This window comes from Polyodon spathula, unplaced genomic scaffold (assembly GCF_017654505.1).
Source record: "Polyodon spathula isolate WHYD16114869_AA unplaced genomic scaffold, ASM1765450v1 scaffolds_1422, whole genome shotgun sequence".
Classification (NCBI taxonomy): Eukaryota; Metazoa; Chordata; class Actinopteri; order Acipenseriformes; family Polyodontidae; genus Polyodon; species Polyodon spathula.
In genome coordinates, this window is record NW_024472902.1 from 604,604 (window position 1) to 631,721 (window position 27,118).

Sequence of the window (27,118 nt, forward strand, 5' to 3'; positions counted from 1 at the left end):
TATTCTGTGCTGACCCAACCCTCCCTTGTTGTGCACAAAGGCTCATTGCACTGTATTGCCAGTTTGAATTACAAAGTGCGTTCCAGCGTGCGAGCGGATTCCTCCGCAGATTACAATATCAGGTTCCTGGCCAGCTAATGCAGATTTGGCTGATCGTGGAAATAAATGCAAATGAAGTGAAATGATGCCGTGCGTCTGACACACGAGGCTGAGAAAACCACAACTAGCACCAAGCGTGACACATCTGAACCAGGGCATCGGCAACTGGGGGAGCGTTTGCCGCTGCGGTGTCAATTGACATTAGAAATCTGGACCTCCACCTGTTCAGCCTAAATTCAGACACTACAGGAGGGGTGGGCAGCAGATCCCATTGCACAGCCGTTGAAGTCGTTTGACACTGGTTTAGTCACACCACACCTGAGCTCCACTGAACACATCGTGGAGGCTACAGGCTCAGCTGTAACTAATTAGGGTTCACGTACAGCCTGCAAACGGTTTAAATTGCAATGCAATGGTTGAGGTCGTATCTGTTACCTTGAAAGACGCAGTTTGAATAAAACCAGTTGCTCATATTTATTTATGTATTTATTTGTGTTGCTATCGTGCATCGAATGGATATATGCGACAAAATGTGCATATATTAAACATGCATATATATATATATATATATATATATATATATATATATATATATATATATATATATATATATATATATATATATATAAATGTGTCATTTGCATACGCACCCGTGCGTTTGAACGCGTCTCAATATAAATAGCGTAGTCCGGAGGTGACGGCGTACAGCGGCGGAGAGGTGCTGAACACATTCTTTCCTGACCCAGTTTCTCACTCTCATTAATCTAGAGCACAACGGCTACACCTCCGCCTCCATTAACCGCCACAGTACGCTGCCTTTTTGTCTCGTAATCGCTCCCCAAGCCACCCTTCCAGTTTTCCGTGCCCGGTTTACTACGAGCGTGAGAATCCGCCAGCCCTGCCGCTGCGCGGTGCCCCGGTACCGCGTCCAGTTCTTTTTTTAGTACGCTACAGAAGAAATGGGCCGGTGCCAGGTTCGGCGTCAGCTGTGTGTGTAACACTAACAGTAGCCAGACTGTGTATCTCTGCTGAGACTGTTAACACATTCATGATAATCAAACAACAACATCACCTGTCAAATAATGCTGGAAACACAATAATAATAATAATAATAATAATAATAATAATAATAATAATAATAATAATAATAATAATAATAACGCTCGTACCTGTCTATCCAGCATCATCATCATCCTCTCAGATTCATAGCCCCTCTGTCTTTATGTCGTGTAGTTCTTGACGCGTGCTGGTGCGTTTTTATTTTTGTTGCTTTCTCCTCCACATTTTGTGCGAGTACATATTTTAAAAATAAATTAACAAATAAATAAATAAATAAGAAGAAGACCCAGAAGGCAGGGATCGGCCGCGGGCTGCAGATGCGTGGAATTGCAGTCAGAGTTACGACACAGCGTGGTGCACACAGCGGGGGAAAAAAACACGATTCACATAAGAGACCAGACATATGACGAGCAGGTGAAAACGGTCCTCGATTTTAAAAGAGTCATTTGGAGCCAGTGGCTGACCTTGATCGCAGCGGTGAAGCGACACTCGCTTCTTCTGCTGCTGTCAAATGCGGCCGGACATATTTCAGAATGACATGATGACAGCTGTATCATAGCTATTTAAAATTGCCATTTGCCGTCATTAAAATATATCCGTTAAATATTCTTTAATTTGCAATAACAATACGTAATATCTTACTGCGTTTCTCTCTATAGAATAATAATAATAATAATAATAATAATAATAATAATAATAATAATAATACAGGAAAACAAATGGTTAAATCGCATACGCTGAGGTGTCTATATTGAGCCTAGAAAGCCACGGTCTTGCAGTATTGCAGAAATAACAAAGTCTCCCATGCAGCCCGCATGTTACAGCTCCGTTAGTTCTCAGCGTGCTGTTCGGCTGTCCTGTTTAATAATCTATTTTTCATTATGAGAGCCGGCTTTACCACCCACAGCAGTGATTCCCCGTGCTTTACCACTTTGGGCATTTATCTCCTTGTGTGTGTATTTGATATGTTTGCTTGTGATAGCAGATAAAACATCTATCCATCACCTGCACTCGTGTGATTGAGGGGCTCAATGTGACGCTGGGATCGCGTCTTGGTCATGAATTTACTATCATTGCAAAGCTCTGCATTTGATTAAAAGCTCTGCGATCTAAAAAAAGAAAAAATGGTTGATGAAAATGTTTTTTTCCTTTGAAACAGCGCCGGTGGTCTTCCCGTTGGAAAGCGCTGTAGTTTGCTGTCGTTCTCCAGCGGTAATGCTCCGGTTAAACAGCTGGATGCCGCTTGCACTGAAATCCACATTTCTGGGTTAGCGTTTCCATTAATTTGCACTTAATCTCAATTCCTTTTTATCACCAGGGAAAATTAAAAAATAAAAACAAAACAAAACAGGCCGTTCTGTTCTTAAAGCTAAGAGCGTTCTTCACCACAGCGTACATGTGACGCGAATTATTATTATAATTATTATTACAAATAAATATACATATATTATTTATAAAACACATTTACAAGATAATATGTAAAAAAAAAAAAAAAAAAAAAAAAAAAAGGCTTCTTCTTTATCAAAATGCTTTTTTGTTTCAGTTCCAAAATGGACGGTCTCTTTTTCTATGTGTCTCTTAAAAGAAGTATAAACCCTCTGGACTGACAGCAGAGGCGATGAAAAAATAATAATCTCCCGTCTTCTTGAAAACTGTAAACCGTGTGTCTCCGGGTCACTTTTTTTTTTTTTTTTTTTGGATCACAGTCTCAGGTCTTAGTTTAAGAAACAAGGAACAGAAATAACAGATCTCTGTGCTCTTTGGACGCCAAACCAGAACGATCAACAACAGCCGAGCGTCTTTGATTCCAGCGATTAAAATCCTTTACGCCCTTCGAATGGGTTGAAACAGCAGCAGTTTGCACGGTGCTGGAGAGCGGGTTTGCAGAGCGCACGGCCGCTAATGAAAGCTGCTTTAACTGCTTGCTTGCCTGGTGATGCGCTCCAGGGAATCCCCACGTCTCCGAGAGACGGTTCCTAAGGAGAATGGAAGGGAAAGACCCCAGAGCAGAACGCTGTTCACTCTACAGAATGCACACGTATAGCGAAGGCTACTGCACAAGAACGAGGTCCTCCGAAAAAAACGCTCACACTAAACCGAAGAGCCTACAGCACTGGAAATGATCAGGGAAACACCCAGATCTATCCTGTAAGGATTGTTTTTGTTTTTATTGTGGGTTGGTCGTTGTCCTATTGGGTGTGAAGTGTCCTGTTGAACTGGATTAATATTTAATTAAATAGATCAATGTTTCATCACCCCCAGTTTGATATAATACATATATAAAGTTGATATTCCACTCCGAACGGGAAGTGAGCGCACTAGACTCGGCTGTCATCCAGGTTCCAACGCGGCTCCCGTTACACTACCCAAGGAGACTTCATTAGCAAAGCGTCCATCATCCGCCTGGCTAATTACAGCCTCTCTCTCTCTCTCTCTCTCTGGAACTGTTGCTGTAGTTTTAATTCTTTCCTCTATTTATTAGAGTGCAGCTCCATTTCACTACTTCTCTCTTGCTGTTTCCAGATGTTTACTTGGAAGTGAACAGATTTTCTCTATCCACTTAAATCATGTGACAATGTGACCTTCCTTCCTCCCTCTCTCTCTCTCTCTGTGTAGGGTGAGCAGGGTCGATGGAGTGGAAAGGTCAAATTGTCTCAGCTTTGGTTTGTGTTATTTTAAGGTCTGTGCGTGTCTGCATGCAGCTGAAAAGAGGAGAGAGGGATTTCCGTTTAGAGAGGCAGAGACTGTGGGGACCAGCGAATCCCAAAGCGACTGGCTTAACCAAGACACCAAAAGAGCCGGGCTCGTTCACACAGACAGTTCCAGAGCCTCCAGCCTAGTCCCACCTGCAGGGCGTCGGTAATATGCGCACTGAGACAGGAGACATTTCCACTCCCCGCTCTCTCAAGCACAGAACTGCCAGCGACACACATGCGCTCTCACACAGTGTGTGTCAGACTAGCCCAGTGCAGTCAGCACAGCAGATACAGCATGCATGGGACAGGGACTCCTGACTCTGAGACAGCAGTCACATGACCAGCCACACTCTTCTGGAAGCCGGAGGCAGGCAGAGAGGCATGAGCAAGCGTGCCAGGCAGGAGAGAGAGGTGCTCAGTAACCCATCCCCTGCCCAATCAGAGAGCAGGACGTGCTTCTTATTAACAGAAAGGGTGTCATCCAGCCAGGCGTCTATTAAAAGAGAGATGGATTCAGATTGTTAAGCTGGAAACCTAGCTCTACATGATGCACATTCACTTCTGAGAATATACAGTATTTATTGCTGTGCCTTAATTCCACAGGAGAAGCCAAAGGTGATTTTGTTTAACCAAATTCATCTCATCATTAAAATAGGAATTTAGAGAGCCTGGTGTTAATGCTCAGTGCGGTTTACTGGTGAGAGAGGCTAGACTCGACAATGATTCCACCTCTCCCTGAAGGCCTCTCTGTGAGGGGGAAGTGTGTGCGAGCGGTCGCTATAGAAACAGGCAGCTCACAGACTGCCAGCTCCCACGTCTCTAGCCCAGAGGAGAGAGCGACGAGAAAGAGAGGGCGCGCAAACGCCCTGGACGTGAAGAACTGGACGGGAAACCATGTGATCCAAACTAATTGGGGGCCAGGGGTTGTTGTTAAAAATCTTCTAACATTTACATTGAGACACCCTCTTATCTACTGTGCTGAAAGACTCACAGTTTAAATGGCATCTTAACACAGGGCACAAGATGACACGTTAACAGGGGTCTGTGCGGGAAACAGCGGCATTTGAAAGCTGGGAGCAGGTTTTCTAGCATTAGGGGACAGTCCCAATAGAGGCCACATTAAACGCTACCCCGTCCCATCCCTATTCACAGGGCACCCACACTTACAAATCGACTTTATTAATTAACGATCAGCCAGCTGGAAATCTATAATCCCCAGTCTTACTGGACTGGAGGATGCTTTTGGAATCTGGACAGCTCAAACAAGACTAAAGTGAAAGAACTGAATACACGGTGTCCGTTGTGTTTGAACAGATACATGACCCTCACCCGACTGCAAGAACCAGAGAGTGCATTCCGAATAATCGATAACCAGTTCGGGCAGCGCGGCTTCAGCCATCAATAACTATACATAGAGGAGTCAGTGGGGTCCGGTCATTCTGATATCGCCTTCACCACTGATAACATGTCTGGGTTCTAAGGTTAAACATACACAGGAATAAACCATTTGCATTAAAATCATTTTTATTATATATTTGCAAACACTGTATAAACATTTACACTTCCAGTATGGAGGTCTGAGACTACCTACATAAAAACCCAACACACAAGCAAACCAAGGAATGTGCACACAAACAAATAAAATAATTCAGAGGATCAACACCAACAAATTAAACCAGACCAGTTTGCTTTATTCCTTTACTGCCTGTTGAACACACTCCTGTCATTTTTTAAAAAATTATTACACCCCAATTAAGGACCCCAATCACGAAACACAATTAATTCTTGCCATACACTAAGGCCGTCACCAGATGGCAGCATCGAGCAACAAGAATCCCCATTCCCTCATTCACTGCAAAGTGAGAGAGAGAGAGAGAGAGAGAACATTGAAATTGTAGATTCTTGTGAAATGAGCTCCCTGTGGTTCATGGAGCCGGTTTTCAAACACAGAACCCGTAACAGGCAATAAAGGGTTAAAAGAAATTAATTCTCGTCCGTCTAACCATACTTCACGTTTCCACTGTATTAGTTTCACACGGGGACAAGGATCCCTCCACAAGTGTGAAGGACTGGATAAGCCACAAGCTCCCACCACGCAAAACCCTCCCAGTCCAATCACGGAGGGGTTGCTTTGGGTATCCCTCCAGTTTACACACCAGGTGATCCTCAACAGATTTCTTATAAATAATAATTAAAAATCAGTAATGCCTCTGCGCAGTGGATCGCTCCTTTCAGCAGGCGTTGTTAATGCTGTACACTGACCCATTGACAAAGCCAGGGAGGAACAAGGTGTGCTAGCTATTCCGTTTCGCTCGCTAACACTTTCAGATTTTGTTCGCGGACTCATAAACTCGTTTCTGCAGCAATGAATTTGCAGTAAGCCACAATAATGTTACAAAGGGGAATGCTGCCTCCTGGGGGTGAGCTTCGTTACTCCAGTGACAGATTTCTACTTCCCATTATAAAGAAACATTTAAAAACCACCACCTCAGCGGAACTACGGGCCATAGCGTTCTACTGGATCCCTAGCACACAGAGCTTACACCTCGGCATTGAAAAAGAACATTTAAAAAAAAAAAAAGGGCACATTTACACCATCTGTAAAACGATAAAGAACAGGAGCAACACAATCAGCGAACTGCAATCAAAGAGCCGAACGCAAGGCAGAGCGAGACCCAAAACCACCACGAAGATCAGCCGTGCTCCTTTAGAGCAAAGTGCTGTGCGGCACCCAAAATCCGCTGCACAGACATCTCCCTACGCCTCGCAATCCAGCACGCGATTCCTACCATAAAGGAGGGAGCGCTGCTACGCGTGAGAGGTACCTTCCTGTCTGAGGCTCTGTAGGTCTGGTTCTACAGGGGCAAAGGGGGTCACCCTGCGTATATAGGAGGGTATATGGGGCAGTAGCAATATTGGAGCAGGGTACACAACATATGTAGTTCCAGAGGTGCTGGTCGTCTGCTGCAGCTCAGTAAGTAGTGCCTTCAGCTTTGTGAGCATTTCTAGTGTTCACTCAGACAGGGCTCGAGATCACTGATCAGCCTTCGTTGCACCAGGAATTAAGACAGAGCAGTGCACCCCGAAACAGCAGCAGGAGTTAAAGGGGTAACAACCACGTTCTTTATTTCTTTCTCATTAAGTGCACTGCCTGTCTTGCGAGCCCCTTCTCGTTTTTTATTCTTTTTTAAACTCTTCCTCTCATTTTGAAATCTTGGTGCAGCTCATTTCTGCCCAGCCCCACCGCACTGCAGATTCACACTCCCTCTGCAGCAGGTATTAGGTGCCCCACATCCTGGCTCCCCGCTCTTGAGTTTCCAGCTCCTCATATCTGCTGATAAACGGGGGATCGAGAAAGGTGGTTCGTTCAGGAGAGTAAGAAAATGTCCCCACTTTAGAAGCGAAGGACCGAGAGGCATGGTAGCTCCTATTCTCACATCGGCAACTGGCCCAGGGTGACATACCAAGAGGCCGCCTGTGATTACCGCTCTCCAAGCTAAATATTAAACTGTTCACCTCCCTAGCATGAGATAGAAGGCCTCTTTCAAATACTGTATTAACATCCACCAACAAATGTGTTCTAACACTGCCAGCTGCACGAGAGATTGTTTTCATGTTATGCCTAAAATGCATACCTGAGACTTTAAAACAAACAGAACCAATGAGCTTTTTCACAAGGAGAGCAGAGTCTCCAAACCAGAGGAGAGTTCTGAAAATGTGTTTTTGCTGCACATAAATTAAGACATATTACCATTTTTTTTAGCAGTAGGATAAACTATGCATCACAGGCTTATATATAATCATACAGGTGGGAAAAACCATTTCATTTCCATTCAACACACTGTACTGATATATAGGAGTGCACTGATAGAGCACCTAAATGCACTGCAGTGCCAGCATGTAAATTATGCATGCATTTCATCTTTCTAGTGTTTCTGTCTCAGGCATTTAGAAACACGACACACTTTTAGGCTGAATGCTGGACAGGCAGCAAGAGATACACAGAGACAGCTTAATATAGGTGGGGCTGGGGAACTGCTCGGAACTGGAATCCAAACGGAGTTCCCAAACTCCCAACGTTCTGCATCAGAATGACGACACAGAAGACCAGCACCAGTTTCAGGGATACCTCGAGCCAGCCCCAATTCACCATTTCATCATTAAAAAAAAAAACATCAGGATTAACAAGACCTACATACAGAGCAATAAAAACAAAACAGCAACTGACCCAGAGAAACCCCTCGAATTTAAAATGACAGCCTAGGAGTGTTTTCAAACCCTGCGAGTGTTTTGTATATTTGCTTCTTTTGTTTTTGGCTTAAAGTCTTCAGTGCAAAATAAATACAGTTTGAAAGGAAATACCATCTGGATGAGGCGCGAAAGAGCTCCCACAATGCACTGCAACGTGGCGTCTTCTCCCAGAATGCACTGCTACATTGTTGTGTCATCGTCATCTTTTTTTTTCGTACTGATTGTTGGCTGATTGAAGGGGGCTGTGCAGAGGGGGTGGAGGGGGGGGGGGGCACTTCCCTATGCACCGTCCTGCAGATCCTTTGCCTTCTTCAGGATGGTGTGCACGTCACAGATCGGGTAATCCTTCAAATAAAGAGAGCAGTCAGGGCTGTCCTCAATGGGAGATCAAGTACAGCGAGAGTTATACAGACTAATGAAGCAGAAATGCCAGTCAGGGATAAAGACTTCAAGACACCGGTCAAGAGGTTTGTAATAGTTTTCGTTTTTTGACAGACACAGATGATCCAATCAAACATAAAACAATGTTACCTGTCCAGGAAAGGAAATAAGACTCCTGTTGCATAGCAGTTTCACCCATTCCAGGTTTTATTACAAGCTTGATTAGCCAGAGTGTGTATGTCCAACAAGCTCAGGTGAGTCTTATTAAAAACTCATCGTGAAACCCGGAATGGATCAAACTGCTAGGCAATGGAAGTCGTATCTCCATCCCTGCTCCTGTCAAGGCTTGCACTTGCATTTGCATTCAGGCACTGCAGTGCCAGTACTACACTGGATATTCCCTGAAGGCCCCAGATACTGATAACGCCAAGAGTCAGAGAGATTGCCAGCACACCCTGTGGTCTGCATTACCTGCAGCAGCCTCATGTTCACTGTGAAATCTCCGGCCAGCAGCTGGTCTCGAATCAAACTGAAAAAGAAGAGATTAACGTTAGTTAACACAAGCACCAGTTCAGTCGTCCTAATTCTTCAGTCCCAATTTGGAATTTCACATTCCGAATTTTGGAAGCGCCTCTTTTTGGGATAAAGTTATGGATTCGTAGAGGGACGTGAACAAAGCTTGAATTTCCCCCGTCAGAAGGGCGCCAGCGGTGCAGAGAAGGGTCTTTGCAAAGTAACTAGGTGCTGCAGGAGTGAAGACCCTATTATACGATGCAGGATTACCCATTGCTGTTTCTACTTAGAAACTATCAGCCACGCTGCTTATTAACTATTCCAGGCAAAACAGCTTCTGACAAGAATCCTTCAGGGGAAGCGAGGGGCAGCGTTGCACAGGCTGCAGTGCACAATGCTTCAGCCACAGCATTGACTTTACTGCACGCATAATAGAAGGTAGGAAATAAAATATATAAGAAGCATCTGGATGATTTAAAGCAAGCCCTTTAAATCCAGCACCACCTGCAAGGGTCTGGTGCACCAACTGCTGCCCAGAAAGCAAAACATGAACACCCACAGGACAGACATCAGGGGTGGAAACAACACTCCGGCTGCATAGCAGTTTGAGCCATTCCTGGTTTTACTGCGTTTCACACCTGAGCCTGTTACCTACACACTGTGGGTAAAATCAAGCTCTTAGTAAAACCTGGAATGGGTGACACTGCTATGCAACACGAGACTTATTCCCATCCCTAGACAGATAGACAGCAGGACTCACATGAGCATGGCACAGCAGACCAGGATGAGGAAGTTGAAGCGCTCCTGGTCAGAGAAGAGGGAGTCCCAGATTCGGATGACGTCGGGAAGCAGAAACTCCTGGGACAGCAGCAGGGTGAGCCAGCGGAAGGTGAAGTACTGCGGCTTGATATTCTGCTCTTGCTAAAACACAAGGACAAGGAGCTGAGCCCCGCACCCTGCACGCTACAGTCACCACCTACCACACACAGCCCTGGCACTGAACAGATGAGCGCGAGCACACAGAACTGGATTAGCAGATACGGGACAGAGCGTTCCAGAGCAGCTTCTACTGTGTTCCATGCTGCCCTTAAACACAACATACACTACCCCTCAGCTCCAGCAAGACATGGGACAGCATAATAACATGCAGATTGACTCGGGGGTGGGGCCACAGTTTTAGTATCACCATAAAGATAATAATCAACCTCCAAAGTTAAAAAAAAAAAAAAAAGGCATGTCATGCTGCAGCACTGGAGTGAAGCTGGGCGGGTCTGCTCACCAGTTTCAGATAGAGCTCCACGTCCTTCTGCTTCAGCGTGGAGTACACACTCTCCATCTTGTACGTGATCCCGCACTGGGAGTCGTCCAGGCTCTTGATGAAATTATCCCGGTTCTCAGACATCAGGCTGGTGAAGCAGAAGAAGGTGTCTGCCTCCGCGTGCTCTGAGGTACACAACGAAGAGACAAGAGGCAGAGATTGCATCTGGATCACGGTGCCACCGCCTTTATAGAGTCCTTTCACAGCAAGACCCTGCGATTACGATCACAGTGATCCTCTACAGACGATCCACACTAACGTACAGCGATCGCTCCTCTGTTAAGGGCTGTCTGGTTATTACACAAGAGATCTCAGAGGAGGTGCCCCTGCCCCCTACCTTTCCACTCGCTGTTGGGGTCCGTGGCGAAGGTGTAGTAGATGGGTCCCACGACCTCGTTCATTCCCTGCACGTACGCGATGCCGGGGTTCAGCTTGGCATAGATGAACAGGATCCGCTCCACCACCTCCCAGTGAGACTCACAGCCGCTGGGCAGGACTTCGTACTCGTTCGAGGGGTAGGTGCACACAGCCTTCCCCGGGGAGCTCACCTGGGCGGGACACAGGGACCACAACCACATTCTTAAAACTGCTAAAAAAACAATCGCCCTTATTAGAAATCCTTTTTTTTTTTTTTTAACCCTTTGCGGTCCTAGGACATTAGAATTTTCCCTTTCCAGTCCGATATCAAAAAGACGTAAAGCACAGGCCTCTAGTCATTTTTTCCCCGGAGAAAACACCTTTCAATGGCCGAGTGAGACCACTATGAGCCGAAAAAAAAGGGTGCATCTCATAGCCCCAAGCACTACAGAGATAACATGGAGATAAGCAATTTAAACCAGTTTTACTCTGAAAAAATAATATTTTAAACAGCGCATGTGAAAATAAACTGGACCTGACACTCCTGACAAGCTCTGAATAAATGGACCGCTAAGGGTTAAAGTCCTAGTATAAACCTTAATCGCAACTCCTAGTTAATAGTAAACCGATAATAACAAACCACTAATGATGTTATAATCGTTAGGGGTCTGAGTTAGAACATTCTGAAAGTGGAAACATTCATCAAACTCGTGTTAAACTTCCTTTTAATATTACTCCCTGTTCTACCACGGACTGTAGAGACAGATGAATGTAGGAATGGGAATAAGACTCCTGGCGCACAGCTGTTGGATCCATTGCTGGTTTTAGTGGGACTTTTAAATCACACACCCCTGAGCTTGTTACCTATACTGTGGCTTATCAAGCTTGTAGTAAAACCTGGAACGGGTGAAACTGCTCTGCAAGAGGAGTCTTATTTCCCAGTCACTGGGGCGGCTGCGGTCTTACATTGGTGACCCCGCTGCGGTTCCTGGCCACAGTCTGTGCTTTCAGGGAGGTCTGCTCCACTCTCCGCCGCAGGGTCTCGTACTCGTTCTGGGGGTCCAGGATTAGGTGGCAGGGGTACTCCGTGGGGCGCTGGAAGAACGCCATGTCCGGGTAGAGTCTCCTGCGAATCCAGAGCAACACATCACAAATCTGCTTGACAACTCTGCAGAACTGCTGCCATTGAAAAAAAAAAAAAAAAACCCATCAACTATAGAACATTGTTTAACACTGCTGGAAAATTCCAGATTCTAGATTCTAGAACTACTACTGCTACCATGGGTCACAATGCACTGAACAAAGTGCTCAGTATGGGCCCTTTTATCTTCCAGAGGAGCTGCACTAAGAAATTGAAAAACGCAGCACCAGGACTCCTGAGGAGAGGCAGCCGTCAAATCAGTGATCAATACTTATTAAGAGCACCGTTCTCCGTCAAAACACGCTAATGATAATAAAGCAGCCTGTTACACTCAAAGTGAGAATTCCCCGTACCTGACGTCTTTGTCTATCTGTAGCAGAATCTCGTTGTCTCTGAAGTAGGTGTTCCATTGACTGTCTGGGTTCGGATTGAGTGGCTGCATGACAGAGAGAAATCAATACATTTTAACAACGTGTAGCACGCTGTGATGAACACCGTTTCAGCTAGTCCCCTTAACCCGATTCCAACTCACATGGTCCTCCAGCGTCACGTCCTCTCTGCAGAATCCCAGATTAGCCTTGGCAATTCCTGGCTGGATAATCATCTCTCTTAAAAACTGGGTATAGATCTCCCTAAGATTAAAAAATAAATACAAATTACTTTTACAGTTATTAATAAACCATAGAGGAAATGCTTTTTTGTTAGTGGTCTGGTTAGGCTATTTTTGAACACTGTTGTATATCGATGCAAACAGATCCACATGCAACACAGTGCTATGGATCCCTTCACCTCCCCATATAACTGTGCCTTAGTGTGTCTTACAATTGCAGTTTGTGCAAGAAACAAAACCTCCCTCCGTCTGTTATTAGTTCAGTGTGTTGAGAGATGCAAAATAAATGTGAAATACAGTATCAAACTACATGCAACCACTGGCAGAGTTATTTAACAAAGCTGGCAGATTTTTGCAAAAAATGTAGTTCTGTAAACCGACCGCAAACGGGAAGGATCACTAGAGTGATGTAATCTGAAAAACAGGTAATAAGATGCACACTTTACTCTTTCAAGGTCCTATTGCAAGTGACTCTGCAGCAGCAGCTGTTGTCGATGCCCAGTTCACCCCCTGGTCTCTGGAAGTCGCTTTGGATAAAAGCGTCTGCTAAATGACTCATTAATAATAATCTCGCACCCCCCCCCATCATGATGTTTGGGAGCTGCCACTGCTCACCTCTGTTTCTTTAAGAACGAGTCCCATTTCGCTTGCTCTGTGGGGAGGTAATTTAACAGGATCTGGAAAGAAACAAGACATTGAGTCACAGACCCCCCTCCCTCAGCTCCTCTCCTCTACCTCACAATACATCACGCATACACTCTGCATCACGCCTTTACAAACTCCGAAGGGCACAGTGCTGGCAGAGCAGCGTCTGTGAAACGACACGCAGCGATGGAAATAAGACTCCTATTGCATAGCGGGTTCACCCATTCCAGGTTTTACTGCAATCCACAAGCTCAGGCGTGTTACTAAACTCCTAGTAAAATCAGGAATGGCTCAAACTACTGTGCAACGGGAGTCCTGTGGCAGAGAACACACACACTTCAGCGTCCTGTGTGCTGCGACTCCAGGTGCAGGGTTACTGTCAAGGAATGAAGTGGAGACAGCCTCACCTTCCAGCAAAGAGCCCGCAGCCCACCTTCAAAAGGGATGCCTGCAAGAAGACAGCGCAAAGAACGGGTCACTTCTCAAATAACCTTGAAAAATAAGAGCCAGGAATAAAGGAAGGATTCAGTTTAATAGACAAACTGCATCTCCCGGCTTACCATTGAAGCAGAGTTCACGCAGGCTCTTCAGATTGATTTGGGGTTGGCTCAAAGCAACCTTGAACTCTTGAATCCTGGAAATAAAATTTTAAAAAAAAATGAGAATCTGCATTTTCAAGAAAGAAAGAGAAATACACTCAAAAAGCCTTTTCAGGTTTTTAAACACAGCATTCTGAGTTAGAGACTTTATCAAGCACCAAAGTTCTGTAACATTAACATCGGTATATTTATTTTTTTTGCAAAAACAGTCACTGTTAAATCTACAAATGAATGCTTTACCACTGGCAACACTCTTCTCTTAATCAGTGAACGCTTTTATGGTTCACTGGTTAAGTTTCATTCTCATCACATGTCTCTTGCATGACCCTGGTGATGTCATAAAAATGAATGTAGAGAAACTGAGACAGTCTGAAAGTTCTGAGAATCTGGAGTGCCAGACTGAGGTTCCGGAATGCAGAGAAGATTCCACACAGAACAAAGTCTCACTTTTGGAGAGAGTGTGCCAAGGATATCTATCACACTAGCCATGCCCTTAATTAGAGTACTCTTCAGATACTTTTGAAAGAGGTTGTGTTTGCAGACATGCAGCTGGTTGAGAAACAGCCCTTCCTGGCAGGAACCCTTTACACAGAAACAGCAGCACAAGCAATAAAAAAGACAATCTGAAATCTGCAAGCACTCCCTTCATGGGAAACGCGCTTTTAACACGCTCCTGTGACAATCTGGAGCGGGAGGCAAGCAAAAGAAAAACACACTAATCTTTTATTTTACCCTCGAGATTAGAGCAGCGACCTTGCCATTCCCAAACCCGCTTATTTGCGACCCACGCCTCTGTGCCTAACTGGTGAACGGCACTCCGAACGCATTCAAAGAGGCACAATCGCAGGAACGCAAGAGCCGCCTCGTTGTTTTGCTTTTAAAAGACTTCTCTCTGGATCCCTTTTATAGAGTTTCTGTACACAGATTCAAATCCTGCATTTAGAGGTACATTATTTAGGGCACACGATTCTCTGTTTACCAGCCCAGCAGGTTGGGCACACAGATCGCAAGAACATCTGAGTTTATTTTCAGAGCGCACCCTAACTAGATTAGGAAAGTATGCTCCAACATCTGTCTGTAGCTGGATTTCCAGAGCCAAACCTGGTCCAATACAACATGCACCGAGTATTGTCATAAACCCCGCAACAGCTGTTTCTTTGTGCACGGCTATATCAGTGAATTCATTAATTAAACACTAACATTTCTGTATTTATATCTGACACGTCACTGGCTCGCCAAGAACAATGCAGCGCGCTGTGTAATCTGAAAACACAATCCGCAGTCGCATATCCCAAAAAAAAAAAAAAAAATCCTATTCCAGTAGTAAATCAGGTTAGTTTATTTTTGGTCCCAGTCTTCAGCAAAGCGCTATCTGTTAGAAAGACACGATACCCCTACAGCGAGCCCCAGTCACTCCAGAAAGAGTCCTCCCCAGTCTCCGGCGCGTCATGAAAACGCACCTGGAGTTGTTTATCCGCATTTTCTACACATTTCCACCCATTGCACGGGGCTTGTGAACGATGCTAAGGCGTTAAATCGGGGCCCCCACCCCCCCGTGGTCTCACTCACCTGCTCCTGTACGAACTCGACATGTTACCTTCCTCATCTCCGTCAGCCGGAACCCCGCTTCACAACAACAACAGTCCGGCGAGGAAACAGCCTTCTGCAGACTACAGCCCTAAACAAACCCATTGAAATAACACGAATCTGAGATATACGCCCCACAAAATAGATGTGGATTACATTGTAAATGTTATATTTGTGTTACCTTCTGCAATGTAAACCCGTTCTAATACCGATTTCAATTCATGTAATTTCTTTTTTTAATGCGTGCGTTGTTAATAATTATGTTGTGGAAGCGCTACGATTCTCATTGTGTGTAATTGTTCTGCTATAAACACAGCACGATGCTCGGAGACCACGTTGAGGGTGTATTTCCATGTCAAAGCGTAAAGCGCTGTACTGTTCGCCTCAATAAGCATGAGAAACCTACGCAACTATTGTATCTGTTACAGAAAATGACGGCAGTGTAAAATCAGCTCCTTTACACATTCTTCTGCATAATTAACACGTGCACCATTTATTTATTCAACAATATGGTGCATTATGCACATTTCATATATTTCTTGGGGGGGGGGGGGGGGGGGATCTCTTTTTGACAGCTGGTTGGTGTGTCACACTTTTTCTGCTCCAGGAAACATTTCCTTTAGGGAAAAAAGACTGACCCGGAAATGGAGGCTGTTTGTTGACAGTATAGGAGAGCTCCGCAAAAAAAACGAAGCGAGAACAACAACATTGCAAAATTAAACAGTAATAATAGATTGACGAAAGCCTTTCATCCCGGCCTAGGCTTGGACAGGTATGTATCTAAACGAGCGTGCATTCGTGCTGGGCTGACAGGTTTCGCAAGGCGACTGCAGGAGCTTTTAATTCAGATCGGAGTATATCATGCACTGCTGTCCGTGTTACACAGTGTAGCGACTGGAGCATCGGGGCTGGCGCTGCTGTCCGTGTTACACAGTGTAGCGACTGGAGCATCGGGGCTGGCGCTGCTGTCCGTGTTACACAGTGTAGCGACTGGAGCATCGGGGCTGGCGCTGCTGTCCGTGTTACACAGTGTAGCGACTGGAGCATCGGGGCTGGCGCTGCTGTCCGTGTTACACAGTGTAGCGACTGGAGCATCGGGGCTGGCGCTGCTGTCCGTGTTACACAGTGTAGCGACTGGAGCATCGGGGCTGGCGCTGCTGTCCGTGTTACACAGTGTAGCGACTGGAGCATCGGGGCTGGCGCTGCTGTCCGTGTTACACAGTGTAGCGACTGGAGCATCGGGGCTGGCGCTGCTGTCCGTGTTACACAGTGTAGCGACTGGAGCATCGGGGCTGGCGCTGCTGTCCGTGTTACACAGTGTAGCGACTGGAGCATCGGGGCTGGCGCTGCTGTCCGTGTTACACAGTGTAGCGACTGGAGCATCGGGGCTGGCGCTGCTGTCCGTGTTACACAGTGTAGCGACTGGAGCATCGGGGCTGGCGCTGCTGTCCGTGTTACACAGTGTAGCGACTGGAGCATCGGGGCTGGCGCTGCTGTCCGTGTTACACAGTGTAGCGACTGGAGCATCGGGGCTGGCGCTGCTGTCCGTGTTACACAGTGTAGCGACTGGAGCATCGGGGCTGGCGCTGCTGTCCGTGTTACACAGTGTAGCGACTGGAGCATCGGGGCTGGCGCTGCTGTCCGTGTTACACAGTGTAGCGACTGGAGCATCGGGGCTGGCGCTGCTGTCCGTGTTACACAGTGTAGCGACTGGAGCATCGGGGCTGGCGCTGCTGTCCGTGTTACACAGTGTAGCGACTGGAGCATCGGGGCTGGCGCTGCTGTCCGTGTTACACAGTGTAGCAGGGGCTGTAGCGACTGGAGCATCGGGGCTGGCGCTGCTGTCCGTGTTACACAGTGTAGCGACTGGAGCATCGGGGCTGGCGCTGCTGTCCGTGTTACACAGTGTAGCGACTGGAGCATCGGGGCTGGCGCTGCTGTCCGTGTTACACAGTGTAGCGACTGGAGCATCGGGGCTGGCGCTGCTGTCCGTGTTACACAGTGTAGCGACTGGAGCATCGGGGCTGGCGCTGCTGTCCGTGTTACACAGTGTAGCGACTGGAGCATCGGGGCTGGCGCTGCTGTCCGTGTTACACAGTGTAGCGACTGGAGCATCGGGGCTGGCGCTGCTGTCCGTGTTACACAGTGTAGCGACTGGAGCATCGGGGCTGGCGCTGCTGTCCGTGTTACACAGTGTAGCGACTGGAGCATCGGGGCTGGCGTCCTGGTGTTAACACTGGCAATAAAGCACACAGTACACGCATTGTTATTGTTACTAGTTCTTTATTTCATAGTCTTTTAGAGTCGCAGTGAGCCTTTTTCTTGGTGTGTTTTAGACAACTAAAGATCAAGCCGCACCGGTATTTTTAAGTTTGCAAGTGATTGCCGACTCTGGAGAGAGAAAACTAAACAAAAACAATCCGTCTGTATCAGAGTAGAGTGTAATATTTGAATAAGTAAAGAAAGCGATGACGTCTTTACTTTTCACCCCCATAAATCCAAGTGTACTACCATCGCAAAATGGCCAAGTGTGGGGCAGAAAGCTTTATTTTATTCTATGTATTTATTTAATGTATTATTTTGGCACACAGTTTCGTACCGTGTTATGTGGGACTCTTGGAAGTATATGTGTTTCTCCTATGAAAAAAATTAAAAACGAAAATGAAAACGAATGTTTAGTAGAAATATGATCCATCTTCCTGCCCAGCTAAATAAGGCCGTATTAAATATGTTATTACATAGATAAAAACATAACCCTTCAATTTTTTTTTTGCTTCCATATACTGTATATTTATATCTACGCTACAAGTCAGCAGCTACCCTCGCTGTACAGGTGCGTGCTTCTTCGGGACACCTGGCAATAGCATTTGTAACGCTGGCCAGCCAAGTCTAGGATTAATGCGCTAGAGTGTCTGCTCTCATAGACGGAAGCAGGATCACAAAGTCTTGCCAGCAGCCTGATATTAATGAGTCATGGAATGCAACAAACCATTTTCATTTGCAGGAGTGACTTTAAAAACAAAACAAAACCAAAAAAAACCGCATGTAAAAATGTATACCCTGGTAGAATAATTTAATTAGTTAGAGGTATTAGATCATTGTGTTGCATTATTATTATTATTATTATTATTATTATTATTATTATTATTATTATTATTATTACAGTATTCCAAAGAAGCATTTCCAGGCTTTTCTTCAGTTCCAGGAGAGAGGAGAGAGAGAGAGAGAGAGAGAGAGAGAGGAGAAGAGCAGAGAGAGCAGGAGAGGAGAGGAGAGAGAGGGTGAGGGAGGACCCACTGACCCACTCCCACCCAATGCTGGGTAAGGCTGCCACATTCCGACTGGGGGGGGGGACGGGGTGGGGCCCCCGCCCCGCCCTGCCTGGCCCGCCATTCTGCTTGCCTGCGACGGAGAGGAGTAGCCATGGCACTGGACAGCCCGGACTCACTGATGACCCTGACCATCGAGTACTGCCTGCGCAACCTGGAGGGGACGCTGTGCTACCTGCTGGACGAGACCCTGCGGCTGCACCCGGACATCTTCCTGCCCAGCGAGATCTGTGACAAGCTGGTCAACACGTACGTGCGGGGGTGGGGGTGGGGGGGTTTACCCTTGTTTTAGAATTGAAGCCGTTCTGTGCAATCACTAAATCAGTGAATGCTGAACTTTCGGTAGTTCCTGGAAACGGGGGTCCGCCCCGAGTCATATCAGGAATTCTGGCACAAGCGAAAATCTTTTAAATCAGATTTTAAAACCTATTTGTTTTTGCATGTTAACTGTATAAAGCACACGTCCACACGTACAAATACAATTAAAAAAAAAAACACATGCACAATTGCATCGATCCCCTGTAATGTTAATTATGTCTGAATACATAACCAGTCCAAGGGAAATGTCAAACGTTGTAGAATTATGATTTTCTGTGCACACGCCAGAATAGGAGAATGCATGCAGTGAAATGGTGAAAAAGGATCATTGTGAAATGCTGTGTCAAATAGGCCAGAAATATAATGGGAGGGTTGACTGGGGCTACTGCAGTATAACTAGGTGCACAAAGTCGGCTCTGTTTTCCCATCATTTTCACTTTATCCTCTTTCAGGTTAGCGTCTCGTGTGTTTAAAGCTGCGTGACGCTCACTGAAGTGAGAGGCTGTGTATGTGTGTCCGTTGTTAATGTGCAGTGTGGCCTGTGTTGGGTTCCCTGCAGGTACATGGAGCTGGTCCACACAGACCAGAACTTCGAGCTCCATCAGGGTTTCTTCTTGCTGTTCTCTGACCCCAGGAGCAGCCGGTTGACCCGGGTCCAGCTGAGAGAGGACACGGTGCAGGACCAGGACCTGGAGGCCATCGGCAGCCAGGTGGGGAGATTCAAAGACAAAATCAGCAAAATCTGTTAACGTTAAATAATTTCCAGCAGTCATCATTGTATTTGTTTTTTTTAAAAGCCAATAGGAAGCTTAGTTTAATTTTAGTATAACTACAAGGGTAGCTCTGGGTTTCAAAACTACCCTGGTGTAAGTGCCAGCTTGATTAGCCCAGGGTACAGGTAACAAGCTCAGGTGTGTCTTATTAAATTTACAGTAAAACCAGGAATGGATCAAACTGCTATGCAGTGGGAGTCTTATTTCCATTACTGAGCTATAAGAGTGATTTATTTGCCTTCAAACTCCTGATCATTTAAATAATGTACTTGGTAGTAGTTCCCAAACCCGGGACTGGGTGCAGGGCTAGTGTGAGTTTCAAGCCATGCTCCTGCACTGGAGGACCGTTTCTTCATTGCCTCCTCCCTCATCAGGATCTGATTGAGCTCCACCTCACCAACTGCGAGAAGCTGACTTCCAAGAGCCTGGAGACGCTGGGGAGATTCCGGCACACGCTGGTGTCCCTCAGCCTGTTCGGCTGCAGCAACCTCTTCTACGAGGAGGAGAACCCGGGGGGATACGAGAACGACGACCGCCTGGTGAACCCCTCGCGCCAGCTGCCGGTCACGGACTTCACCTTCCAGGGCTTCAGCCGGCTGCGGATGCTCAACCTGGGCAGGCTGACCGAGGAGGTGGACGTGGAGACCCTGCTGCGGCCCCTCAGCAGCCTCACCTCCCTGGATCTCTCTGGTATCAAGCTCTGCAAAGCCACCTTCCTCACCCAGTGGAAGGACAGGCTGTCCTCGCTGGTGCTCTACAACATGGACCTGTCTGAGGAGCACATCCAGACCGTCACACAGCTCATACAGCTCCGGTAGGGTATGGGGGAGCAGACAAGACTGCATGGAAAACTGGAAGTCTTTCTTAAAGCCCTTCGCTTGAATTTAGAAGTAGAGTATGTAAATAAACTCAAGGACAGGTGTTTCGACTCTTTTTGAGCGTCTTCAGTTAAACTCAAAGTTTTAAAAGCGATTGCGATTTTATTTGGAAATGTAGAACTTTTTTTCTGTGCTTTTATCAATTCTCAATCCCAAAATAATTTACAAAAAAAAAAAAAAAAAAAAACCTGAGCTAAATGTTTGGGTAATATTTGTTACCTACGATTTTATTTATTTATTCCTCCCATTTCAGACACCTGGATATATCTCGGGACAGGGTGTTGAGTTACTACAAGTTCAAACTGACCAGGAAGGTCCTGTCCATCATTGTGCAGAGCCTGGTCAACCTGGTCTCGCTGGACATCTCAGGTCACGTGATGCTGGAGAACTGCGCAGTGCCGCAGATTGAGGAAGCCGTGGGACGTCCCAGGTAGCTACCCCAAGGAAATAGCCTCAACAAAACCCTTGCGAGGAAACCCTGCTGTCCTTTATTGAGTAGGGATTTGATCAGCCCATTCCCAGACGGGATGCGCATTTTACAGCACTGTGGAGTCAGCCTGGATTGCTTCAGTGGTAATCCCGACTCTGCTCTAAAATCAAGTGGCCGATGCAGCCTGGGGGATTCCCTAATGTTGTGAACTGCTCTAATAAAATCCACAGTCGATGTAGCGTTTCTTCTTTTTGTGTTTTTTTCTTTCTCATTGTGATGGCTGTTGTTGAAATCTCCCACGCGCGTACCGTGTGCTCATCCTGGCACTGCTGTGTTTCAGCATGGAACCCTCCAAGAGCAGCATCTGCCCCCTGCAGGCGCTGAAGAGGCCGCTGCAGTTCCTGGGGCTGTTTGACACCACACTGTGCAACCAGACGCACATTCCAGCCTACAAGGTAGGTAGGGCCTTTGGAAGAAACAAAACCGCACCCGGGTGCAGCTGCTTGCTTGTTGTGGATATGCCCTGAAGACTGGGGAACTGGTTTAACAGTGACAATTCGAGATGTTTTTATGCACTGGCAGACTTCCCCCTTACGTTTGCTTGCCTCGTATTTTCTTAGCGGCCTCTATCGGGGAATCTTTATTTTCTTTTTGTGTAATTTGCAGCTCTTTCCTTAATCCCTTAAGAAGCGCTGTTCAGGCAGCCGTCAAAATCAAAAGCTTACAAGAGTTTAAAGAAATGTTTGCCCTTTTTTTTGATTATGTAAAAACACTGGTTCCTAACAACCCATTGCCAGACCTCTTTGTGTTTTTAATTCGCTGCTCTAGTTACTGCCTACAGTGCTTTAAGCCGTCCGCCTGTTTCCTTGGGTCTGCAGGTAACAGGTGCCAAGAATGAAGATCAGATCCTGAACGCGATTGAGACGTACACAGAGTATCGTCCAGAGATTGCATCGCGCGCCATAAACCACCTGTTTGACATCGCTCGGATACAGCACTGCAGCCAGCTGCTCCGGGCACTGCAGGTGAGCGACTCCATTGCAGTACGTTTCTTTTTAGAACAGTATATCTTGAGATGGAGTGTATGCAATACCCTGAGCTCACTATGATAAGAGAAGCAGCACAGGGATGGAACTCCTATTGCATTGCAGCTTAACCCATTCCAGGTTTTACTATGAGCTCGATTAGCCCCAGTGTATAGGTAACGACCTCAGATTTGTCTTATTAAACTCGTAGTAAAACCAGGAATGGAGCCAACGTAACATTTCGAAATCTAATCTGAAATAATTTACTGCTATTGTGTCTTCCGTTTATTTTATTGTATTATATTTTAATCCTAAAATTCTAGCTGGTGATCGCGGCCCTCAGGTGCCACAAGTATGACAAGAGTATTCAGGTGACCGGCAGCGCAGCTCTCTTCTACCTGACGAACTCAGAGTACCGCGCGGAGCAGAGCGTCAAGCTGCGCAGGCAGGTCATACAGGTGGTGCTCAACGGCATGGAGTCCTACCAGGAAGTCACGGTGAGGAAGGATCCGGGTTCGAAAGCTGGGGCAACACGAAGCCTTGGAACTTGGTTTCAGGAGACTAGGTTTCAGGCCACTGCACGGCACACCAGGGGAGACAGGGTTTTTCATACAGCAACCTCAAACTAGGTCTCCTGGAACCAGTTTTGCTAGCCAAAAAAGGGTGTTTTCTCCAGGTTTAATAGAAATAATTAGAAATTGCTGTATACCTGATGAAGACATGCTGTGTGTCGGAACGTGTCATTTTTAGATTTGTTTAGCTCCAATCAGAATGTTTTTAAGTAAATAATTTAAGAAGATTTTGCTACACGACATCAGTGGTCACGTCTTAAAGAATGGAGAAATGTTTGGGTTTTTTTGAGTGTGCGACCCGTCCCGGTTCCACAAATATCCAATAACTTTATGACCTTGTATAGACGTTCTTTAATGATTCCTGTTGTTTGTTGTCGTTCTTCCTGTGCTGGCGTGCCATTTCAGCTACCACGCTGCAGGGCGTCCCAGTGAAAGCTGCCTCTGTCTCCCCCTTGCTGCAGGTCCAGAGGAACTGCTGCCTGACGCTGTGTAACTTCACGATCCCAGATGAGCTGGAGTTCCAGTACCAGCGGGTGAACGAGCTGCTGCTCAGCATCCTGAACCAGTCGCGGCAGGACGACTCGATCCAGCGCATCGCCGTGCACCTCTGCAACGCGCTGGTCTGCCAGGTCGACAACGACCACAAGGAGGCCGTGGGCAAGATGGGCTTCGTTACGGTGCGGGCACCACGGGGGATTAATTCAGTACAGAGGTCCATTTAAGGCAAAAACGAGGGAGTTCTGTAGCTAATAAATGAATGTAATAAATCGTACTTCAGAACGGTGCAAACTGAGTTAGTGTTGGTTATAAAAGAACTACACGCCCTATCTTGTACAGTCTGATGTTTTATCTTCCATGACCAGTTGAATCTCTATACCATTGTCTTTCATTAGGTTTTCCATGTAATATTTCCCGGGAGCAGAAAGTTCTTTAAGATCAACGCCTTGGTCCTGTATAACGAGCTGTTCTTGGCTTGCGCCATGCTATTGCGTGAATTTCTGGTTGACGCAAGTTACGCAGAGGAGAATTAAGCATGTTTGTTGATTTTTCTCTCTTCTTAGACCATGCTGAAACTGATTCAGAAGAGGCTAGTTGACAAGACGGTGAGTAGGAACGCTTCAAAAAGAGCCTATGTCGTTTGTTTGTGTGCCAAGGCTGTGAAAGCCAGCATCTCTCTCTCTATGCTTTGGATAGATTTGAATTAATCAAACAGTGACTGTATTGAGATGAACTGATCAGACTCCCACCCTGATTTGAGTTCAGAAGCATTGTGGAGAGGTAACTGACTTGCTTGATGATCTAAGGCTGTATCTTCTTGCTTGATGGTCAGGCTGTATCTTCTTGCTTCATGATCAGGCTGTATCTTCTTGCTTGATGATCTAAGGCTGTATCTTCTTACTTGATGATCTAGCTGTATCTTCTTGCTTGATGATCTAAGGTTGTATCTTCTTGCTTGATGATCTAAGGCTGTATCTTCTTACTTGATGATCTAGCTGTATCTTCTTGCTTGATGATCTAAGGTTGTATCTTCTTGCTTGATGATCTAAGGCTGTATCTTCTTGCTTGATGATCTAAGGCTGTATCTTCTTGCTTGATGATCTAAGGCTGTATCTTCTTGCTTGATGATCTAAGGCTGTATCTTCTTGCTTGATGATCTAGCTGTATCTTCTTGCTTGATGATCTAGGGCTGTATCTTCTTGCTTGAGGATCTAAGGCTGTATGTGCTTGCTTCTCCCCACAGTGTGATCAGGTGATGGAGTATTCCTGGAGCGCGCTCTGGAACATCACCGACGAGACTCCGGATAACTGCGATATGTTCCTGAACTACAGCGGGATGAAACTCTTCCTGGAATGCCTGAAAGTGAGCTGTTTTTTTTTTTTAAATAGTTTTGGACTGTTTTAGGATTTCTAAATCATATTTTCTTGTCCTCTTATTTACCCACGCAGATTCCCTTCCTAATTAAAACTCTCTCCTCTGATCTCAGTAAGTGCATTACTAGATTGTTGTATCCACGTATTAGTGGGATATTTTAACACTTGCCTGTTTTTTTGGCTGCGTCTGCCAGGAGTTCCCAGACAAGCAGGAGCTGCACAGGAATATGCTGGGGCTGCTGGGTAATGTCGCTGAGGTCAGGTGTCTCCGGCCACAGCTTCTTACACCACAGTTCATCACCGTGTTCAGGTGAGCAGAGGGGACAGGAGGGGACGAGGTAGCTTTGAAACACGCACGAGAAGCACGCGTCACTCATTGCTAAGGAAAAACATACCATAACATTGTTTTTTTTAAAAACCATCATTTTTAAAATTGAGAGTGATTGTTTTTTTTTTTTTAAATATATATAATTTACCTGTTTTTGCAGGACACATGTGTGTATTGGAAACAAATGCACAAACGGCTTTATCAGTTTATAAATAGCCCACTTACTTTTCAAGAACGTTACCACTTTAATTAAAAGTAGCATTGGTGGGAATTTCGTTCCATGGAACTCAACACAGTTTCTAGGTCAGGTGGTTGTATGGAAAGCCGTTCTCTGAAGTGTTTGGCGTCCCCGTCCCCTGTCCCCGACAGTAACCTGCTGGACAGCAAGGCGGACGGCATCGAGGTGTCCTATAACGCCTGCGGGGTCCTGTCCCACATCATGTTCGACGGACCCCAAGCCTGGACCATGGAGGAGCCATTGAGGGAGCAGGTGATGGATCGCATGTGGGCTGCCATTCAGAGCTGGGATGTGACCTCCAAGAGGAACATCAACTACAGGTAGGGAGCAGGCGCACACGCCACAGGGAGCTTCTGTGTGCAGATAAGGGGTGCTCAGGAGTCCGGATTTGGTCTGATGGGCAGGCTTGGCTCTTCCTGAGTTGAAAGCTATGTACTATAACTATAAAACATGTATCCAACTGAGCTCTTACAAACTAAAGAATGGAAAGAGTGACCCTGCCTTTTGAAGAACCTGGACGTGCTATAGTAATAAATCATGAAGCCCTTGATGTACCCTGCAGTTACTCATCCACGCTGTTCCCCGCACAGGTCTTTTGAGCCAATTCTGCGCCTCCTTCCCCAGGAATTGGCTCCTGTCAGTCAGCACTGGGCCACCTGGGCGCTGTACAACCTCATCTCTGTCTACCGTGAGTACAGCACACCTACTTTTTAGGCCAGCGTTTGGCTATTCAGAGTCACTAGCAGAACTTTTACTGTGGGCATGATGTTTGTTTTGCAGCCTTTTTTGCACTTTGGAATCCCACTTTGTTTCATTTGGAATTCGGACAGGCTCCTCGCAGGTGAGGATCAATGCTGTTGACGAGGCACGCGTACCATTCCGAGTGAAAGAGGTGCAGAAACAGCTGCTGCAGTTATCACAGACCCAGGCAGCTGTTTCTTCACTGATTTCACTTGCAATGGTAAATTGGCCCCGATCAACACCAATGACCCACGTCTGTGGAGAGCTTTTCAGAATAATGATTTCATGCAGCACTTGATGGGATTATCAACGTCCATCTCCAGTATGGGACTGTAATCCAAACCAGCATCCCAGGGCCCCTGACTGCCCCATGCTGAACCTCAGAAAGCGTTTACAGTGCTTCCAGGCAGCCTGTTGGATCTCTTTCACTGAAGCCTGTGTTAAGGATGCAGATTCTGATCTCTCTGTGCCCCCTTAGCTGACAAGTACTGCCCGCTGCTGAAGAAGGAAGGGGGGATCGTCCTCCTGCAGAAAGTGTTGGAGCTGGGAAAGACCAGGCAGGAAACCAAGGAAATGGCTCGGTAAGGACTTGATGAGCAAACTTAATATTAACAGCGCTGTGTCAGATACCTGAATATTCAAACAAGAGCCGCTTGAAATGCATTTGTTTTCACACAAGGCAATTAATAAACAATTTACCAACAATGTTATGCAACAGATACCAAAGCCTAAATGACATCTGAAATAAGTAACACCCATTCTGCTGCACAGAAGACTGTGGCCCTTTACTTTTTTAATTATATCAGCGAAAGAATGTTTTGGGTTTTTTTTTTTCCATCAGTGTTCCTAACAGTGTGCTTACTTCGGTTCTTCAGGATGGTCATTGACCAGTGCAGCAACTTCAAAGAAGACCACATGGACACTACAAGGTAAAAAGAGGAAAGAAAACGGCAGGAAGGCGCCAGAAAAAAAAAACAAGAGAAACCCCACTTTTCTCAACAACGTTTTTTTTCGTCTGTCACAATTTACTGTTATTACGGGAGGAACTTTTGCTTCTCAGCCACGTTGCCCGGAAGGAGCCTCCACAGGAGACACCAGCAGGAGATGGAGAGAAGAGTGGCGGGGGGGGGTTTTAGTGTTGCACAGGGCAAACTTTACATGTACAAGTGATGATTTTTTTTTTTTTTAAGAAAAAAAAAACACGGGAGTTGTTTCTATCTTTTTCACTTGCTGTAAAAAAAAAAAAAAAAATAATAATAATCTGTCCAGTGTTTCTCCTAATGTTTCCCAGTTCTTAGGTTAAAGACCTTGAATAAGCTTTGACTCAGAAACAGGCCCAGGGGCAGAGAAACACTGCT

The 27,118-nt window shown here is 46.1% G+C and overlaps 2 protein-coding genes across 2 annotated transcripts; one reads left to right on the forward strand and one right to left on the reverse strand.

Moving 5' to 3' along the window:
• Nucleotides 1-5,361: 5,361 nt before the first annotated feature.
• Nucleotides 5,362-15,344, reverse strand: tbc1d13 (TBC1 domain family, member 13). Its single transcript, XM_041242774.1, has 12 exons — nucleotides 15,239-15,344; nucleotides 13,631-13,704; nucleotides 13,478-13,518; nucleotides 13,041-13,102; nucleotides 12,348-12,447; nucleotides 12,169-12,251; nucleotides 11,641-11,800; nucleotides 10,655-10,865; nucleotides 10,279-10,442; nucleotides 9,760-9,920; nucleotides 8,958-9,015; nucleotides 5,362-8,450 (listed from the first exon to the last, which is right to left on the reverse strand). Exons 1-12 carry the CDS (start codon nucleotides 15,259-15,261, stop codon nucleotides 8,385-8,387), a joined length of 1,203 nt encoding a protein of 400 aa, XP_041098708.1. The 5' UTR covers nucleotides 15,262-15,344; the 3' UTR covers nucleotides 5,362-8,384.
• Nucleotides 15,345-18,627: 3,283 nt separating this feature from the next.
• On the forward strand, nucleotides 18,628-26,946 carry zer1 (zyg-11 related, cell cycle regulator). Its single transcript, XM_041242759.1, has 15 exons — nucleotides 18,628-18,834; nucleotides 19,463-19,613; nucleotides 20,051-20,490; nucleotides 20,808-20,984; nucleotides 21,325-21,439; nucleotides 21,863-22,009; nucleotides 22,333-22,506; nucleotides 23,043-23,258; nucleotides 23,643-23,684; nucleotides 24,323-24,442; nucleotides 24,648-24,763; nucleotides 25,151-25,339; nucleotides 25,610-25,707; nucleotides 26,239-26,341; nucleotides 26,636-26,946. The coding sequence occupies exons 1-15, from the start codon at nucleotides 18,680-18,682 to the stop codon at nucleotides 26,691-26,693; spliced, it is 2,301 nt and encodes a 766-aa protein (XP_041098693.1). The 5' UTR covers nucleotides 18,628-18,679; the 3' UTR covers nucleotides 26,694-26,946.
• Nucleotides 26,947-27,118: the final 172 nt, after the last annotated feature.

Bases quoted from the DNA above. Each gene is read 5' to 3' on its own strand.
- tbc1d13 (XM_041242774.1), bottom strand. From the start codon at position 15,261: ATGTCGAGTTCGTACAGGAGCAG. The intron at 10,443-10,654 runs GTAGGGGGCAGG...TGTGTACCTCAG, and splicing joins CCCCAACAGCGAGTGGAAAG to AGCACGCGGAGGCAGACACC. The intron at 9,921-10,278 runs GTGAGCAGACCC...CTTGTGTTTTAG, and splicing joins TGGAGCTCTATCTGAAACTG to CAAGAGCAGAATATCAAGCC.
- zer1 (XM_041242759.1), top strand. From the start codon at position 18,680: ATGGCACTGGACAGCCCGGACTCACTGATGACCCTGACCATCGAGTAC. The intron at 21,440-21,862 runs GTAGGTAGGGCC...TTGGGTCTGCAG, and splicing joins CGCACATTCCAGCCTACAAG to GTAACAGGTGCCAAGAATGA. The intron at 24,764-25,150 runs GTGAGCAGAGGG...TGTCCCCGACAG, and splicing joins CAGTTCATCACCGTGTTCAG to TAACCTGCTGGACAGCAAGG.